This window comes from Dromiciops gliroides, chromosome X, assembly GCF_019393635.1.
Source record: "Dromiciops gliroides isolate mDroGli1 chromosome X, mDroGli1.pri, whole genome shotgun sequence".
Taxonomy (NCBI): Eukaryota; Metazoa; Chordata; class Mammalia; order Microbiotheria; family Microbiotheriidae; genus Dromiciops; species Dromiciops gliroides.
Window position 1 is genome coordinate 19,508,140 of NC_057867.1, and position 20,296 is coordinate 19,528,435.

Consider the following 20,296-nt stretch of genomic DNA (forward strand, 5'->3'; position numbering starts at 1 on the left):
TATAGCCCAATTTAAGGGGAGATGAAAGACAAGAAATAGCTGCTGCAGTAGGAGGAAGAGCCTGGCTACCGAGAAGGTCCAGCTACAATTATAGAATAGAAATTTCTAGTGGACACCATAGTTTCTTTTTATGTTTATATACATATTTCTTGATTAATTTTGTTTTCTGTATCAGCTAAATTTCTCCCAGTATCTCTCCCCTTCCTCTTTCCCAGGCAGCTATCTCATATCAAAAATATTTTTAAAGAAAAAAAGAATTTTGAAAATTCAGCAAAATTGATCAATGCATCGAAAAGTCTGTTTGTAAACAACAATGTTGGATTGTGGCTTCTAATCAATTCTGCTATCTGCTTCCATTTTACGGGTGAGGTCATCCCACTCATATTAATAGTTATAATTACTATGTTTTCCCCTCCATCCCATTTTCTTCTTTTCTCTCTCTTTTATCAATTTCACTTCTAACCACTACTTCCTTTAATCCGTCCTCCCTCTTATCCTTCCTTCCACTTTGTTTTATATCCTTCCCCTCCTCTTTCTCTATTAGATGTTTCATTTCTATACACAACTGGGTATGTATGTGTGTGTATACATACGTACATACATACACACATAAACACACACACACATATATATATACATATATATATATATTCTTCCCTCTTTGAACCAATTCTCATGAGAGTGAGGTTCTAGTATTGCCCCACCATTTCCCTCTCTACTATAAAAGCTATTTCTTGCTTGCCCCTTTTATGTGAGAAAAATTTCCTCATTCTACCTCTACCCCCTTCTCCCAGTGCATCCTTTTTTTCTTCACCCATTCATGTTTTGGGGAGATCATTCCAACATAACGAAGTCACACCTGTGCCCTCTGTGTATGTAAATGCCTTTTAACCATCCAAATAATGATAAAGTTCTTAGAGGTTACACATATCATCTTCCCATATAGGAATATAAATAGTTTAACTTTATTGAGATCCTTATGATTACTCTTTCATGTTTACCTATCTAGACCTTTCTAGAGTCTTGTGTTTGAATGTAAAAATTTCTACTTAGCTCTGATCTTTTCATCAGGAATGCTTGAAAGTTCTCTATTTCCTAAATATCCATTTTTCCCTTGAAGGATTTTACTCAGTTTTTCTTTTTCTTTCTTTTTTTTTGCAGGGCAATGAGGGTTAAGTGATTTGCCCAGGGTCACACAGCTAGTAAGTGTCAAGTGTCTGAGGCTGGATTTGAACTCAGGATCTCCTGAATCCAGGGCCAGTGCTTTATCCACTGTGCCACCTAGCTAACCTATACTCAGTTTTTCTGAGCAGGTTATCCTTGATTGTAATCCTCGCTTCTTTGTTTTACGGAATATCACATCCCAATCCCATTGCTCCTTTACTATGGAAGGCCACTAAATTGTGTGATCTTGAATGTGGCTCCATGATATTTAAATGATTTCTTTCCAGCTGCTTTAAATATTTTCTCTTTAACTGGGGAGATCTAGAATTTGGCTATGATATTCCTTGGAGTTTTCATTTGGGGATTTCTTTTAGGATGTGATTGGTGGATTCTTTCAATTTGTATTTCACCTTTTGAATCTAAGATATTGGGCAGTTTTCCTTGATAATTTATTGAAATATGATGGCTAGGCTCTTTCTTTGATCATGGCTTTCAGGTAATCCAATAATTCTTAAATCATCTCTCCTTAATCTATTTTCCTAGTCAGTTGTTTTTCCAATGAGATATTTCACATTGAGTTCAATTTTTTATTCTTTTCACTTTGTTTTATTGTTTTTTGCAGTCTCATGGAGTCATTAGCTTCCACTTTCCCAATTCTGTAGTGTGATGCTAGGAGAAAGCGTAATCACTGCTCTCCTGGTCTCTGGCCTGGTCTTTACCCAGGAAGAGCCTCTGTTCCCCTGTAGCCACAAACACTAGTATTCATCTTTGCTTTGGAACTATGACCAGGACCCCTGATCCCTGGTAACCAACTCTAAAAACTCCTCTTCACCCTAGAACTGAGACCTGGGCACTTGTCTATGGCCAATCAGCACAAGCCATACCCAGTACCAACAAAGAGTCTCTTGCACTCTCTTTCTGACCAGTTGTCTGATCCCTTTAACATTTCTTGGCTGAGAGCTTCTGCAGCTGCTTGATGTGTGTGGGCTCTGGATAGGCCTCCACCCTGCTGTCACAAACTCCTTCTGAGTTTTCTAAGGCTGGAAGAAATGCCTCACTCTGACCTTTTGCTGGTTCTGCTGTTCCACATTTTGACTTATTAATTTAAAGTTGTTTGGAGGGGAATGTTGAGAGAGTTCATCTAGGTTGCCTCTAATCTGTCATCTTGGCTTCCCATGTTGAAAAGTATGAAAACACAGGCAATGTATGACACCCATGGATCTCCCCACCTCTGCAAAGGAATGGAGGAAGGTCTCATCTCATATCTCTTCTTTGGAGTCATATTTATTCTTTGCAATTCTGCAACATGTTTTGTGGTTGTTTTATTTGCATTTACATTGGTGTTGTCACTGTGTATATTGCTTTCTTGGCTGCTCTGCTTAATTTATTTATTCTTAAATGAATCTATTCATTAAAACTTTTCCATTCTTTTTATTTATCATATTCCTCATTTTGTACAACACAGCTCTGGCTCTGCCTTTTTCACAGATACATAGACACACAGACATACATACATACACACACACACACACACCTTGACATACTGCCACATGATCTCATTTAGAGTGAGAGCCTCAGCAACAGCCCCTGAAATGGAGGATCAGGCTTGAGGGTGTTTTGTGTCTTCTTAATGCCTTTGGTGGTTGCCTCTCTCTGGTTTATCATCTCTTCTCCAGCACCCACCCCAAGGGCCCAATAGTGGCTCTTCCCTCTGTTCATACACCTCCCAACAAGAGAAACAAGAGGGAACGAATGACATAGGTTTGGGGGAGAGCACTGAATGAAACCTAAGTGAGCAGTTATCTAGCACATACTCTGCCTTTCTTGCAAGTCTACATCCTAGAATACCTAGGCATAGTTATCTTAGATGTCACTGAGAAGAGATCCCATGGCCTTCCCTGGTAACATACTTTTTAGGAAGTTCTTCATAATGAATAACCTAGGGGGGCAGCTAGGTGGCACAGTGGATAAAGCACCAGCCCCGGATTCAGGAAGACCTGAGTTCAAATCCGGCCTCAGACACTTGACGCTTTACTAGCTGTGTGACCCTGGCAAGTCATTTAACCCCCATTGCCCTGCAAAAAAACCCCAAAAAACATAATGAATGACCTAAATCCATCCTGCTACTTGTTAAGATCTTGCCCAATAGGCGTTCTTAGAATAGTTGTTTACCATCCCTCATATATCTACCTAGCTACCATTATCTGCATCATACTCCTTTAAAGACTTAAAGGCCACTGTTTCTTTTCTACCCTTAGACTTCTCTTCTCTAGGCTTAAAGAGCCCAGTTCCTTTTCCTACTTCTAGATTCCCTTTTATACTTTGATGGCAATGCAACTCAAACACTTGGTCAATAAATGTTTATTAAGCACCTCCTATGTGTCAGGTATTCCACTAAAACCCATGGATACAAAGAAAGGCAAAGAAAGGCCTGTTCTCAAGAAGCTCACAGTGTAATGGAGGAAAGAACATGCAAACAACTATGTCCAAACAAGCAAGACACAGGATAAATTAGAAATAACTTAGGAAAGGCACCGGAATTAAGGACGACTAGGAAAGACTTCCTATAGAGGGTGGGATTTTAGCTGGAACTTGAAAGAAGCCAAAAGGTGGCACTGAAGAGGGAGAAAATTCCAGGCATAGGTGACGGCCATTGAAAATGCCTGGATGTGGGAGATGGAATGTCTTGTGGGAATAACAGCAAGGAGGCCAGTGTCACAGAGTCAACCACAGAGTAGTAGAGGGGCATAAGATGTAAGAAGACTGGAAAGGTGGATGGGGGTTCGAGTCATGAAGGACTTTGAATTTTCCATTTGATCTTGGAAGTGATAGGTAGCTATTAGAATTTACTTGGTCTGGGTGGGGTGGGGGGTGATACAGAAACATCTACATTTAGAATGAAGGATGGACTAGAGTGGGGAGAGGGTTGAGGCAGGGAGGTCGACCAGCAGACTATGTCAATAGTTTCCATGTGAGGTGATAAGGGGTCAAATTAGAGTGGTCTCCTTGTTAGAAGAGCCTTGCAATAGATTGTATATGAGGGGGTAAGAGAGACTGAGGGTGGCAACCTCAATAGTAAAGGGCAAGTTAGGAAGAGGGAAGGATGTTGGGAAAAGATAATGAATAAGTTCAGTTTTGGACATGTTAACTTTAAGATTCTTCTACAAGACATCCAGTTTAAGAGAGCCAATAAGCAGTTGGAGATTCAAGAGTGGAGATCAGGGGAGAGGTGAGAACTGGATAAGTAGATCTGAGAATCATCAACATAAAGAGAGTAATTGAATCCATGGGAATGGATGAGATCACCAAGTGGAGGAGTGTAGAGGGAGGAGAGAACAGGGCCCAGGACAGAAACCTGTGGGACACCTAATGTGATTGGTTATGAACTGGATGAAAATCTAGCTAAGGAGATTGAGAAGTAGTAGTCAGATAGACAGTAGGAAAACCAGGAGAGAGCAGTGTCATGAAAAGCTACCTAGAGAGAAGTGCATGATCACCAGTGTCCAAGACAGCAGAGAGGTCAAGAAGGATGAAGATTGAGAAAAAAAGCCATCAGATTTGGCAATTAACATCATCAGTAACCTTGGAGACAGCAGTTTCAGAAGAATGATGAATTTACAAGTCAGACCAGAGCATTGGAAGAGAATGAGAGGAGAAGAATGGATGTTCCTAGAATAGGAAACTTTCTCAAGGAGTTTAGCTATAAGAAGGGGAGGAAAAGGGGCAGCTAGGTGGCGCAGTGGATAGAGTACCGGCCCTGGAGTCAGGAGTACCTGAGTTCAAATCCGGCCTCAGACACTTAACACTTACTAGCTGTGTGACCCTGGGCAAGTCACTTAACCCCAACTGCTTCACTTAAAAACAAACAAACAAACAAAACAAAAAAGAAGGGGAGGAAAGCTATACAGTGATAGACAGAAAAGATGGATGGATCAATTGGGTATTATTTGAGGATGGAGGAGAGACATGGGCATGTAGGGAAGCAGCCAGCACCCAAGAGCAGATGGGAGATAAGTGAGAAAGTGGGGATGGTGGGGGGCAATCTGCTGAAGGAGATGGGATGGGATGGGATGGAATGGGATCCCTTTTTTAAGGGCCTGCTATTTTTATTGTAAACAGTGGCTAGGATTAGAATCAGGAAGACTCATCTCCAATGAGTTCAAATCAGGCCTGAGACACTTTAATAGCTGTATGGCCCTGGGCAAATTAATCAACCCTTGTTTGCCTCAGTTCCTCATCTGTAAAATAAGCTAGACAAAGAAATGGCAAACTGCTCTAGTACCTTTACCAAGAAATTCCTAAATGGGATCACAATTAGTCAGACATGACTAAAACAACTGAACAACAACTATGCTTACTAACTGTGTGGCCTAGAACAAGTCACTTCTCCCCTATGGGCCTCAGTTTCCTCATTTGTGAAATGATAGCTCGGGACAAGATGGTCTCTAAGGTCCCTCCCAGCTTTAGATGTATTGTCCTGTGTACCAGGCACTGTGTTAGGTGCTGGGAATTCAAAGACACAAAATTTATAGTCCTTGCCCTCAAGGAGCTTACTTTCCATTGGGGGAAACAACACGTACAATATGTACAAGGTCATTTTAGGAGAGAGACACAGGAAGAGGGAGGGAGAGAGAATGAGAGAGCACACATATACTTGCAAAAGTATTGACTCCATCTGGGTACTTTCCACTTAGCCTCTATGGAGAAATTCGTGGTCAGGCCAGCTCCTGATGACCCATGATTCCCCTCAAGGAGCCCTTACTGGAGGGGCCTTATTGGGGAGTGACCACCTCTGCTCTGGTGTTAAAAAGCACTCCCTGAAATTAGTCATGTAGGAAGTGAGGGTAGGAACTTCACCTTCTGGCTTTCATAGCAGACATATTTGTTTGAGGAACCAATCCTCTGAGAGAACCTCAAGCTTGGAAGGCAGTCTCTAAGCCAGCACCTGAATCCTTTGTTGCTGGCAAGTCTTTATTCATTGGAAAGCTTTTTTTTATGCATGGTGTCTTTATTAAGCTCCTACTGTGTCCAGCACCTTGTTAGGCACAGGTGGAGCCTGACTATACTTCATTTCAATGAATAATTATTAAGCACCTGTTGTGTGTGTGTGTGTGTGTGTGTGGTGTGGGGTGGGGGTGGAGTGGTAATGGAAGGAGATGGGTAGGTCATGTTCCAGGTAGAGAAGATACTAAGAAAAAGAAGAAGCAGTTCTTGCCCTCAAGGAGTTTACATTTCACCAGGGTAATAACACAAGTTGTATATAGATTAACAAATAAAGAGGACATGGTAGATGTTCAGGGAAGCCTTCTTAAAGAAGTCTCCCGAGCTGAGATAATCAAAGGTAAACACAGAGAGGCAGAGATAAGGAAAGAACACATTCCAGATACCAAACTATGAATGAACTTAAAGGTCATGAACAGGTGTAGCATTTTATAAAGGAGGAATATAGAGCCCAGAGAGGACATTGACTTGTCCAAGTCACACTGGTCGTAAATGGCAAAGGCAGAATTTAAATCCATATCTGTTCACTCCAGAGCCAGCATCTTTCTGCTTGCCCAAGGCAGGACAACATTACAGGCCAGAAGAGATAATGGCCTGATGTAAATGGTGACAGCACTAGGGGTAGAAAGGAGGGTACAGTTGCATTGGATGTGAAGGTGATGGACAGGGAAGAGGCAGCCAGGTTGTACAGAGAACAGAGCACTTTGGAGTGAAATCAGGGAGACCTGATTTTAAATCCTGCCTTAGATACTTTCTAGCTATGAGACCCTGAAAAAGTTCATGCCTGGAATCACTCTCCTGGCTTGTCCTGTTCCTACTCCTTCCCTGTTGCCTTGCCCCCTGGAGAAACCTTGGTCCTATATGTTGCTCTCTCTCATCCCGAGTCAAAAATGACTCCAGTGTTCTGTGCCTGGGTGCCTGGGAAGATTCATTGACATTAATAGGAAACATAGTTGTGTGGGACAAGATAGCTCAGGAAGGATTCATGGAGGAGGTCAGTCTGGATTGTCTTACCTGTAGAGACAAGCAGAAACCATCCACAGGAACCTTGTTTTTTGTCTAATTCCTTTTCTAGGAAGGTTGTGATGCCAGAGAGTGGAGATGTCAAGATCTGAGTGGGTAATTCCCTGTCCTCTCAGGGAAGCTCTGAAATCTACTCCCTGGACCACCTCTTCCTGTTCTTCTCACCAGGGTCTGTAAGGGGAAAAAAGAACCCAGCAAAATGCAGTAGAAATTTATAACAACAAGAATAATTATTATTTTACAAATTTTTTCTTCCTATGAGAAAGCCTGGAGAAGACATTATAGCAGGACAATAAAAGCTGAGAGTAAATGGGGCAAATAAAGAACAAACTTCAAAGCAGCAAATGCTGTTGAAAGCCCCAACCAAGGAAATACCTGTTCAATTAATGGAGAGTTTAGGAGGGCTTGGGGTTGTTGTTATAAAAGATATCTCCATGAGTTGAGAGGGGAAACAGGTCTAAGAGGTGGATGATGATGGGGGGAAGGTGGGAGGGAAAAGAGGGCCTGTGCTGGGGGATTAAGGTATGACATGAGTCCTCTGCAAGATTCCAAAGACAATGAATGCCTCAGCACTGAAACTGAAAGCAGTTCTGGGAGGACTCAGGTACCTGTGAAAAGAGGATGGGGCTCATGAAACTGGCTTCAAGAATGCCCCTTGGCACCAACGTATCCTCTGTGGTAGGAATATAGAGAGCAGATCTGTTTTGTGGTGGCAAAGAATTGAAAACTGAGGGGATGCCAATCAACTGGGGAAAGGATGAACCAGGAATAAGTGAAGTGAGCAGAACCAGGAGAATAATGTACACAGAAACAGCAATAGGGACATGGTAATCAACTGTGAAAGATTTCATAACTGTGCTCAATAAAATGATCCACCACAACTCTAATGATGAAAAATGGCATCCACCTCCAAAGAGAAAACTGATGGACTCTGAATGCAGATTGAAGCATACTTTTTCCTCATTTCTTTTTCTTTCTTTTCTTTTCTTTCTTTTTTTTCTGCAGGGCAATGAGGGTTAAGTGACTTGCCCAGGGTCACACAGCTACTGTCAAGTGGCTGAGGCCAGATTTGAACTCAGGTCCTCCTGAATCCTGTGCCGGTGCTCTATCCACTGCCCCACCTAGCTGCCTCCCCCCCATTTCTTTTTCTTACATTGCTTGGATACACGGCTAAAGCAAAAAATGTTTTGTATACTTTCCTATGTATTATGGTTATCATATTTCTTGTATTCTCATGGGGTGAGGGAAGGGGTGGAGGGAGGGTGGGAATATGGAACTGAAAATCAAAATAAATAAAATTTAAAGAAATTTAAAGAAAATTTAAAAAGAAAAAAAAAGAACATCCCTTGGCACCCACATATCCTCTGGGGTAGGAATGTGGGTTGCAGAGGCTCTGGACAGCACTGGCACCAGTCGCTTTAAACTTTATAAGTGACAACCTTGTGAGGCAGTTACAACGCCCACTTTACAGATGAGATTACTGAGGCTCAGAAAGGTGAAGGGGTTTGAAGCTTCTCTCACAGCTAACAAGTGTCAGAGATGGGATTTGAACCTAGAACTTCGGAATCCCAAAGTCCAACACTAGGGATTTACAAAAGACTCAGTGAACTGATAGTTGGAAGGGAGCTCCGTGGCCAGCCTGTCCAACCCACAGAGAAAAAGTACCCCCCAATATTACTTGACAAGTAATCATCAAGCCTCTGCTAGAAAGGGGAACCCCCAACTGCCAGGCAGCCCATCCCCCTAGGGAACAGCTCTTATTGCTAGGGAATTCTTCCTGAAAAATTGGTCCAAGTCATACATTTTGTATCTTTCCCCCATGGGGTCCTCTCCCTCTTGCAGCCAGCCCCCCCCCCCATAACAGCTCCCGTTTATAGACTGCCTGCAAGTTTACAAATGTTTTACCTACATGATCTCATTCATGCCTCAGGGATGCAGCCCTGGGGCATGGAGCATGATTTCCAGCATGGCCTTGGCACCAATATAGTCTCATGGCAGGTGTACCGGTGGCAGAAAGCCAGGGGCTCCCCGGGGAAACACAGTGATGTGATGTCCCCATCAAGGATAATAATCGCCCCAATTAACCCTCTCTTTCCCATCCACCCTCTGGGTCTGTTTGAGGAGGGTTATATACATTATACACACACACACACACACACACACATTCTCTCTCTCTCTCTCTCTCTCTCTCTCTCTCTATATATATATATATATATATATATATATACATAGAAAGAGCTCGTGTACTGTGATTGTCAGCACGGATTTAGGGAAGTAATCTTGTCAGGCCTGAAGGGAGAGGTAATTTGATTATGCTTTAGTTGTGAGGGAATATTGAGCATTAGCTAGCTTCCCATTAGAACACGGGCACCTTGAGAGCAGGGGCTGTCTTACTTTTGTACTCTGTGCCCCCCTGCCCCCCTGCCCCCAGGGCTTAACACAGTGCTTTGCTTGCTTCATTCATTCGTTCGTCCATTCATTCTCTCAGGTTAAGGCTGGACATTACAGGGCTAACTGGTATAAGGAAGTCTTTCCTTAGGTCTCATGGATGGAAATCGAAAGGGGGCATTAAAAGAGCTTTGACATTTCCCAAAGGCAACCCCTTCCTGCCTCCCTCTCACCCCCATCATCATCACCACCTCCTCCTCTTCCTCATCCTAACCGGCCCCCCTGCTCCCCTCCCCCCCCCCCGTAAATCTGGGCTTGAATGGTTGCTGATGGGCACCGTCACTCACTTATTCACTCACTCGTTCGTTCGTTTGTTCATTCACTTGCTCACTCCATCCACCTATCTATCCATCCATCTGTCCCAGTCCGTCCGTCCATCCATCCCCCCCGCCCCCAGCCGCCCCCTCCCTCCCACCTATCCCACAGGCTCAGGTGCTGGGCAGCGGTGGGGGGGGCAGGACGCGCGGGGGTGCTGCGGGCGCGGCACGCGGGGGGGCGCCACCGCGGGTTCCGGAGCGAACGCTGCCCCCCGCCCCCCCGGCCGGCGCTGACGTCCTGCCGGGGTCTCCTAGAAACGCGCGCGCACATCTGCTGTCATATCACAGAAGCCTCAGCCGCATCAGGAGCAGCATCGGCAGCGGCGGCGGCCGCAGCAGCATCTCGGTGCACAGCCAGGCAGGCTGACGTCACCGCGCAGCGCCCTCCCTGGACTTGGACTTGGGAGAGGGGAGGGGCAGCGCCACGCGGCTCCCGCGCCCCCTGCCTTCCCCAGGCGGCCAGCGGGGGGCGACGGGCGGGGGAGAGGACGGAACAGGGGGAGGGACCGAGGGAAGGTGGGGGGCGCAGCCACGGAAGGCCGTCTCTATGGTGAGGAGGAGGCGGCGGCTGAGGAGGAGTTGGAGAAGCGCGACCGCAGCGGCCCCGGCGCAGGTACAAAAGTAGAGGGGGACGAGAAAGGTGCTTCTGGAGGCGAATCTTTGGTCCGCCGCATGACGAGCTGCTGCCTGTTGGCTCCCGAAGCCCCCCCGCCGCCGCCCCCGCCGCCGCCGCCCCCGCCGCCGCCGCCGCCTCCGGGCGCCGCGCCTCTGCCCACCATGCCCGCAGCCCATGCCGAGCAGAGCCCGCGGATCCGGGAAGTTTGGGCTTGCAACCTGGACGAGGAGATGAAGAAGATGCGCCCCGTTGTCCAGCAGTACAACTACGTGGCGATGGACACGGAGTTCCCAGGTGTGGTGGCCAGACCCATCGGGGAGTTCCGGAGCTATGCCGACTACCAGTACCAACTCCTGAGGTGCAATGTGGACTGGCTGAAGATCATCCAGCTGGGACTGACGTTCATGAACGAGCAGGGAGAGTGCCCCCCGGGCACCTGCACGTGGCAGTTCAATTTTAAATTCAACTTGAAGGAGGACATGTACGCCCAGGACTCCATCGAGCTCCTCACCATGTCCGGGATCCAGTTCCAGAAGCACGAGGAGGAAGGCATCGAGGCACAGTACTTCGCCGAGCTCCTGATGACATCGGGAGTGGTGCTGTGTGAAGGGGTCAAGTGGCTCTCCTTTCACAGCGGCTACGACTTCGGCTACTTCATCAAGATCCTCACCAACGCGCCCTTGCCCGAAGAAGCTCACGACTTCTTCGAGATCCTGCGACTGTTCTTTCCCGTCATCTATGACATCAAGTACCTCATGAAGAGCTGCAAGAACCTCAGGGGCGGACTGCAGGAAGTGGCCACTCAGCTGGAGCTAGAACGCATAGGCTCCCAGCACCAGGCGGGGTCCGATTCCTTACTCACGGGCATGGCCTTTTTCAAAATGAGAGAAATGTTCTTCGAAGACCACATTGACGACGCCAAGTATTCCGGTTACTTGTACGGCCTTGGATCTGGAGCAACCCACGTCCAGAAAAAAAAACAAAAGAGAGGCCAGAACACTGTCCAGAGCAGCTTCCAGAACACTGTCCAGAGCAATTACCCGGGCAACTTCCCAGGCAACTTCCCGGGCAACTTCCCGGGCAACTTCCCGGGCAACTTCCCAGGCAACTTCCCGGGCAGCTACCAGAACAGTTTCCAGAGCAGCTACCAGAACAGCATCCAGGATGTCCAGAATGTCCAGAATGTCCAGAATGTCCAGTATGTCCAGTATGTCCAGTATGGCAGAGATCCAGCATGGAGAGGAGACCAGCAGGCATACATGAGGTAAAATGGAAAACAGGACTTTATTTTTTTTAATGCTTAAACACATACTTTTATACAGGTTTTTATCTCCAGTTAAATCCATTGCACAATACACATTAAGGCTTTTTTTTTTAAACCCTGCCTTCTTAACCTGTTTTCTCTTTTGTCTTTCAGCACTAATTATAAGATTCCTTCCTACCACAGATCCTGATAAGTAAAAGAGTTTTCAGGTTGAATTTTGCAGTGTATTAATTAATCCACCTGTTAGCAAGTATGTGTGGCTGACAATCCTTTGGTAAATATATCTTGTTGGTCTTAGGTTGGCCCCCATCCCTCCTCTCCTCCCATTTCCAGATTAATAGGCATTGAAAGTAACTTTTTTTGGGGGGGGGGCTGGAATCAGGTTTAAGTGACTTGCCCAGCTAGTAAGTGTCAAGTGTCTAAGGTCAGATTTGAACTCAGGTACTCCTTAATACAGGGCCAGTGCTTTATCCACTTAGCCACCTAGCTGCCCCCACTGAGAGTAACTTAATGGCTTGTTTCATTTTTGTATCTTCCAGCATGCAAGAGATGCCACCACTTGAGGGTGAGGACCAAGAATTCTACACGTATGGAGAGTGAATCGGCTCAGATCTTCTGTTTCAGTGGAAGGTTGGGGTTCCCTTGATGTTTGCCTGAAAATTGATCATCTGCCAGTTTTACACACCATTCCCTCGTTTTGGACCCCTGGAACAGAGTACATTCACTGTGCTGCAAATTGTTGACTCAGCTAAGCTAACCCAAGAAGGAAAAGGAGAACTCAGTGTCTCCTTTTCCTGGTGTTTCATCTTCTAAGCACCTCTAGTGTTCTTGGTTTTGAATTGGTATATGTATTAGATCTGTGACTGACTAAATGTTCAATCCAGCTTTACGCCCTTCAGCAAAGTCCCTTGTGACTGGCTTTCAAGATCTGTCAGGGAGCTGGCACCCAAGGAGCGTCAGCCTGAAGTTCTGTTGACAGCTTCTTTCCTTTTATCTCCTTTATGCCTTTTAATTCTACTAACATTTCTTCTTTCTCCTAACCCCCTATCCCCCACCTTTTAATAGAGTCATGTTTACCATGTATTTGATTTGATGATTCTGCAGGTCAGCTTGGTATTAGAACGTCCAAAGAGAGCAAAGCCACCTTAGGTATATTTTATGCCAAATTGAATTTGAAGAATTCAGATTGTGCTTTTATAGTTGCTAGAAAGACAAAGCTAAGTCAGAGTCTTGTTGTGAAACAACAGAGTCCCCAAATTAACTTGAATAATATTAGTCTTCTGAGGACTATAATGATTATTTATTTTTGTGTGTATATTTTTGCCATATATTTTCTATCTATTGACAGAAATAACTGTGAAGTATTTTCTTAGCCATGCAGAGTATGTGACCAGGCCAGAGCACGTGAAGGAAGAACTTGGTCATCAGAAATGAAATACTAGTCAGAAATGATAGATGGCAAGTGTGTATGTCTATGTTACCTGCACTTCAGTCAGTAACATTTGCTGTTTACCAGATGGCCTTGTCTCCCTTGTCCTTTAATACTCTTTTCTCATTAAGTTTGCCAGAACCTTGACTCAGTGGGAAATATGGATTGAGTGAGCCTCAAAGGAGGAAAAGTTACAAAGTGTTGGTGGTAGAGGGAGATGGGGAGCAAGGAGTATTCCAACTCCTCCACCTTGATGAGTGAGTGGGAGGGAGGGTGGGGGGTGGGGGAATGAATGATCAAGAATGCAATCCAGGAAGGAAGAAGTGGGAAAGGAGAAGGTGGTATCACTCCTAGTGCCCAGTACAGTGCCAGGCACAGAGCAGGCATTTGATGAGTGTGTGGTTCTCAGACTCTCTGGCTTCCTTCAAGGCTCAGGCCAAGGGACACCTTCTGCAGGAGGCCTTTCCCAGCTCCCTCAGCTGCTAGTGCCTTCCCCTCGCATATTGCCTTCCACCTACTCTGTCTCTATCTTGTGTGTACCTAGTTACAAGTTGTCTCCCCTGTTAGAGTGTGAGCTCCTTGAGAGCCCAGATAGTGTTTTTTGCCTTTCATTGTATCCCCAGTGCTTAGCACAGTGTTTGACACACAGGAAGGACTTAATAAATGTTTATTCATTGATTGCTTTGTCTAGTGTTTATTGGCATGTCTCCCCCTGAGATGGTTGGGTACATCCCTGGGAGGGTGTGTGTCCAGGGGGTCAGGCCTGGGCTGCTTCCTGCTGCCCCTACTATCCTAAGAGATGGTCAGCGGGGCAAGGCTCATTGGGAGTCAGTCTCCCTGGCCCAGATCCTAGTGCCCCTGCATGCCCAGCACTGGCTCAGCATGTGCAGCTCAGCAGGAGGCTGGCTGGAGGACTGGTCTGGGCTGTTCCTGCCTCTTCCTCTGTCTCCTTTTTCCATCCTGTTCTCCTCTCTTATCTCTGATTCCTCTTGTTCCTCCCCCTAGTCCTCTTCTCTCCTCTCATCTCCTTCCCCCTCCTTTCCCTCCTCCTCTTCCTTCTCCCTCTCTACTCTCCTCCCCATCCTCCCTTTCTGCTCTTCCTCCTCTGCCCTTCTCCATCTTTCCCTCTCTTCCTCCACAGCTTCGGCTCCTGGATGCTGGCGTCAGCCTGAAATCCCCTGCACCTGCTACTGCCACAGCCCTACCCCAAGTGGCTACAGAGCTGGCAGCCAGATCTGCTCTGCTGCAGAAGGGTCCTCGTGTGGGCCACTGAGTGATTTGATTGCTGAGCCCTGAAAGGGGGAGTCGCCCTAATGCCCAGTGTGCTTTAGGGAAAGAAGGGGGTGGTCCAGGTTCCCTCCTTGGGGGAGAGCAGGCCTCAGCAATGGGGGCAGAGTAGGCAGCTTTGGGAAGAAGTGAGCAGAAGATAACGGGTGTGGGGCAAGAAAGAAAGATTTTGGTCACATACTAGGAAGAAGAAGAAACCCTCACATCTTTATAGTGGTTTCTGCCTCCTGAGGACTTCCACACACACACACACCCTCAAACCAACCTCTCCCTCTCCCTCTCTGTCTCTCTCTGTCTCTCTCTCCTCCTTCTCCCAATCTCTGTCTCTCTGTCTCTCTCTCTCTGTCCCACTCTCTCTGTCTTTCTCTTACTCTCTCTCTCTCTCACACACACATGCAATGAGGAATTAGGTGGGGCAGGTATTGATACGTCCATTTTAGAGAGGAGAAAACTGAGACCTAGAGAAGTAGGGTGAGATGCCCCTGGTCTCAGCAGGAGCAAGTGGCAGCCCCAGGCCTCCAACCCAGGCCATTGAATAGCACACTCTCCCCACTCCCCCTGTTTGTAGGATGCACTTGGTGTGCTAGTGCACAAAAGCAAAAGTCACCCCTGCAGTCCTATGAATGAGCTGGTTTACACCAAAACAGAGGAGGGCTTGTCTTCTCTGTCTGCTGTCTTCAGTGCAAGGCTTACTAGTGAGGGGCTGCCACGTACTTGCTGTGGGACCTTAGCCAAGACTCTTCCCTTCTTCAGGCCTCAGTTTCCCCCCTGAGGGTTTTCTCTCACTAGAGAATTTCTAAGCAAGGTCTTCTGACACCCAGACCAGTAGTGCTCTTTCCATTACAGCCCAGCTGCCCATGCTGGTCTCCTTCTGCAGCCCTGGAAAATTCCTGTTTGTCGGGGTCTGTGATGGCCCCTTTGATGCCTGCTCCCATCCACCACTGAGTGGATGATTCCCCTTCCTTTTTCTCATCTCTCCCTATTCCACAGAATGCTCTGGTGTCCCCAGCCCTTGGAGCCCGCCAAAGCCGGCTGCTCACCCACAGTTCCCAACAACTCCCTCACACCCCTTTTCCTTTCTACCCAGAGTCACTAGTTCCCAGCCCCCACCCCCCCAGGGTGTAGCCTCAATACTTTCTTTGCCACATTTACCATCCCTAGGCCCCTAGGGAGGATCACACTTTGAGGCAACCTCTACCCAGAAGCCAATCCTGTCACTCAGGCCTGAGCTCATCAAGAATAGAGTGGAGAATTAATGGAATAGGCTAGGCACAGGAGACACAGTAGTAAATGACATTAGTGATGTACTGTTTGATAAACCCAAAGACTCCAGCTTCTGGGATAGAAATTCAGTATTTGACAAAAACTGCTGGGAAAACTGGAAGATACTATGGCAGAAATTAGGCATAGACCAACATCTTACACCTTATACTAAAATAGGGTCAAAATGGATACATGATTTAGACACAAGAGGTGATACCATAGGTAAATTAGGAGAAGAAAGAATAGTTTACCTTTCAGATCTTTGGAAAGGATAACAGTTTATGACCAAACAAGAGATAGAGAATATTAGTAAATGCAAAACGGATGATTTTGATTACATCAAATTAAAAAAGTTTTGGATGCATGCAAATGCATCCAAAATTAGAAGGGATGCAGAAAGCTGGGAAACAATTTTTATAGCCAGTGCTTCTGATAAAGGCATCATTTCTAAAATATATAGGGAACTAAATCAAATTTATAAGAATCCAAGTCATTACCCAATTGAGAAATGGTCAAAGGATATGAACAGGCAGTTTTCTTTATTCTTTTTTGTTTGGTGAGGCAATTGGGGTTAAGTGACTTTCCCAGGGTCACACAACTAGTAAGTGTTAAGTGTTTGAGGCCAGCTTTGAACTCAGGTCCTCCTGAATCCAGGGCCAGTGCTCTATCCACTGTGCCACCAGCTGCCCTGAACAGGCAGTTTTCTGATGAAGAAATCAAAGCTATCTATTTCCATATGAAAAAATGCTCTAAATCACTATTGATGACTAGAGAGATGCAAATTAAAACAACTCTGATGTACCACCTGACACCTATCAGATTGGCTAATATGACAAAAAAAGGAAAATAATAAATGTTGGAGAAGCTGTGGAAAAATTGGAACACTAATGCATTGTTGGTGGAGCTGTGAACTGATCCAACCATTCTGGAGAGCAATTTGGAATTATGCCCAAAGGGCTATAAAGCTGTGCATTCCCTTTGACCCAGCAATACCACTGTTGGGTCTTTTTCCCAAAGAGATCATGGAAAAGGCAAAAGGACCCACATGTACAAAAATATTTATAGCTGCTCTTTTTTGTGGTGGTAAGGAATTGGAAGTTGAGGGGATGCCCATCAATTGGGGAATGGCTGACAAGTTGTGGTATATGAATGTAATGGAATACTATTGTGCTGTAAGAATCGATGAGCAGGAGGACTTCAGAGAAACCTGGAGTGACTTGCATGGACTGATGATGAGTGAGATGAGCAGAACCAGGAGAACACTGTGCACAGTATCATCAACATTATGTGTTGATCAACTGTGATAGACTAGATTCTTCTCACCAATCCGAGGGTACAAGAAAGTTCCAAAGGACTAATGATGGAAAAGGCTCTCCAAATCCAGAAAAAAAAGGAACTGTGGAATATGGATGCTGATTGGACCATACTATTTCTTTTGGTTTTGGTGCTGTTGTTTTTCTTTTTTGAGGTTTTTCATTTTTGCTGTGATTCTTCTTGTATAACATGACTAATACAGAAATATGTTTAATGGCATTACATATATATATATATACATATATATATATATATATCCTATATCAGATTACCTGCTGTCTAGGGGAGGGTGGAGGGAGGGGAGGGAGGGAGAAAAATTTTAAATTTGAAATCTTATCTAAACAAATGTTGAAAACTAAAATAAATAAATAAATAAATTTTTTAAAAAAGAAAAAAAAGAATAGAACAGTTTCAAAACATACTTTGATAGATCCTATCATTTATTATGGGATACATCATTTTTTTCAGTGACAGTGGAACTTGGGCTAGGGCACTTCTAATACAAAAAGAACTTGGGAAGTGCTATTTCCTTCTCAGAAAATATAGGTGATTGGGATGTCCAAAGTCCACTTCAAGGTATAACGTTCTGTGTGCCTCTCAAACTATGTGTGACATTATCTGTCCCCCATTCTGTCATTCAATATTCCAAGGTTCCCTCTAGTTTTGAAATTCCATGTTCTAAGGTCCTTTCCAGCTATTTGGGGGAGACCCTGAAATTCCCGAAACTCTCTCCAGGAAAATGACAGACTCTCCCCCTACTAATGCAGCTTGCCCCTTCTCTGAATCTTAAGGTAGCAGAGTTGCCTCCAGCAGTGGTGTCAAACACAGATAGAAACTGTGAACACTATCGTGGACATGAGAGCCCTCCTGGCCGTATAATGACTTGGTGTTTAACATGTAGAGGAGTCCATGTTCTACAGCCCTTTCATTTATTTTGTTGAATATTTCCCAATTCCATTTTAACCTGGTTCTGGCCCTGTTTTTGACATCTCTGGCCTAGAGCAACTGGAAGCTAATTGACTTGTCCATGGCTACACTGCTAGTATTTGTCACAGGCTGGACTTGAACCCAGGTCTTCCTGGGTCTAAGGTTGGCATTTCATCCAAAATGCCAAGACTGCCTCCCTATGATGACAATAACAGCAACAACAACAAAAAAAAACAATTGCTTGCACTTCTATGGTGCTTTTAGCTTTCTAAAGCACTTGTTTCACAAAAATCCTGTGAAGTGGGAATTGAATGTGGTATTATACCCATTTTTCTTTTTAATTCAACTATTTGGGGGAGTGGGGGCAATGACTTCCTCAGGGTCACACAGCTAGTAAGTGTCAAGTGTCTGAGGCCGGATTTGAACTCAGGACCTCCTGATTCCAGGGCCGGTGCTTTATCTACTGCACCACCTAGCTGCCCCTCCCTCATTCATCTTGATTCAGTCATTAGTGCTGCTTCTTTCTGAAGGAGCATCCTTCTGTAAGTCTTGCCTTTCCTCCTGTAGGCTGACAAAGTACAGTGGAGCATCCGACACAGAGAACCACTGTTTGTGCATGGCTGAAGACAGTGGTGATTTTATAGCAGCCCGGGCATTTCATGGATGTAAAGTGCCTGGGCTGCTATAAAATAACATTGAATTTGAAGTTCACAGTATCATTGGGTGAAAGGGTAAGCACAGGTTAGTAATTCAGGGGCATAGTTCCAAATTGTCTTCCAGAATCGATGAACCCATAGCCTGCTCTAACATTGCACCTGTTTTCCCACAGCCCTCCCAACATTAAAAAAAACATAAAATTTTACCAATCAGATGGCTTTGAGGAACAATCTCAGAATTGCTTTAACTTGCATATTTTTCATTGTGTGTGATTTGGAGCAGTTTTTATATGGATCTTGATAGCTCAAATTTCTTACTCCCCAAACTCTCTTTTTTATCCTTTCCCTCTGTAACAACTGCAGAATGGCCCTTAATTTCAATTCGTTTCAATCAGTTCCCTATGTATCTTGGAAATGAGACCTTTTTTTTCAGAGAAATTTGCTTCAAAGACTTTTTCCCTTCCACTTAACTGCTTGCCTTCTAATTTTAACTGGATTGATTGTTTTCTCAGACACTTTTTAATTTCATATAATCAAAATTGCCCACTATTTCTTCTGTGATCCTCTATCCCTTGTTTGGTCACAAATGCTCCTCCTATCCAAAGATCTGAAAGGTAGTCCCCCCACCCCTTTCACTTCTAATTTGTTCATCGTGTCATTTTGTATGTCTCAATCTTGTATTCATTTGGATTTTATCTTGGCATAAGGTGTGAGATGTTGGTCTATACCTACTTTCTGCCAGGCTGCTCTCCTGTTTTCCAAGCAATTCTTGTCAAATCATAAGTTTTTGCTCCAGTAGCTGGAGTGTAGGGGATTATTGAACACTGGGCCACTGTGTTCATTTGCTTCTGTATGTCATTTACCTGATTTCTTCCAGGTATTAACCTATTTCTTTGTTTGTTTTTTTGGTGAGGCAATTGGGGTTAAGTGACTTGTCCAGGGTCACACAGCTAGTAAGTGTCAAGTGTCTGAGGCTGGATTTGAACTCAGGACCTCCTGAATCCAGGGCTGCTGATTTATCCACTACGCCATCTAGCTGCCCCTTAACCTATTTCTTAGTGAAAACCAAATTGTTTTAATTATTGCTGATTTGTAGTATAGTTTGATAACTGGAACACCTTCCTTCCTGCTTTTGTTGTTGTTGTTCTTATTTCCCTTGCAACTCTTGGCCTTTTTTCCCCTTCAGATATATTTTGCCATTATTTTTCCTAGCTTTCTAAAGTAGTCGTTTGATGATATGATTGCCTTGACATTAAATAAGCAAATTAATTTAGGAGGACTCATAATTTCATCATTTTGGCTTGGTCTACTCCTGGACAATTCCTATTTTTGCAATCATTTAGGTTTATCTTAACTTGTATAAAGACTGCTTTGTAGTTGTATTCTGTATTCTGTAGGGTGAAGCGAGGTGGTACAATGGAGAGAGCACTGGCCCTGAAGTTGGGAGGACCTGAGTTCAAATTTCACCTCAGACACTCACTAGCTGTGTGACCCTGGGCAAGTCACTTAGCCCCAGTTGCCTTAAACATTTGGGGCCATCTCCAGTTGTCCTGATATATATCTTGCCACTGGAGCCAGATGGTTCTG

At 44.9% G+C, this 20,296-nt stretch overlaps 2 protein-coding genes across 2 annotated transcripts; one reads left to right on the forward strand and one right to left on the reverse strand.

Annotated features, from left to right (window-relative positions):
* The first annotated feature begins 10,478 nt into the window (after window positions 1-10,478).
* On the forward strand, window positions 10,479-13,912 carry LOC122733306 (CCR4-NOT transcription complex subunit 7-like). Its single transcript, XM_043973591.1, has 2 exons — window positions 10,479-11,833; window positions 12,373-13,912. The coding sequence occupies exons 1-2, from the start codon at window positions 10,626-10,628 to the stop codon at window positions 12,431-12,433; spliced, it is 1,269 nt and encodes a 422-aa protein (XP_043829526.1). The 5' UTR covers window positions 10,479-10,625; the 3' UTR covers window positions 12,434-13,912.
* Window positions 13,913-18,561: 4,649 nt separating this feature from the next.
* Window positions 18,562-18,714, reverse strand: LOC122733307 (40S ribosomal protein S27-like). Its single transcript, XM_043973594.1, has one exon. It carries the CDS (start codon window positions 18,712-18,714, stop codon window positions 18,562-18,564), a length of 153 nt encoding a protein of 50 aa, XP_043829529.1.
* Between the last annotated feature and the right edge of the window lie 1,582 nt (window positions 18,715-20,296).

Excerpts from the sequence above, each read along its gene's own strand:
- LOC122733307 (XM_043973594.1), bottom strand. The coding sequence starts at position 18,714 with ATGAAATGCCCGGGCTGCTATAAAATCACCACTGTCTTCAGCCATGCA.
- LOC122733306 (XM_043973591.1), top strand. The coding sequence starts at position 10,626 with ATGACGAGCTGCTGCCTGTTGGCTCCCGAAGCCCCCCCGCCGCCGCCC. Across the intron at positions 11,834-12,372 it reads GACCAGCAGGCATACATGAG|CATGCAAGAGATGCCACCAC; the intron begins GTAAAATGGAAA and ends TGTATCTTCCAG.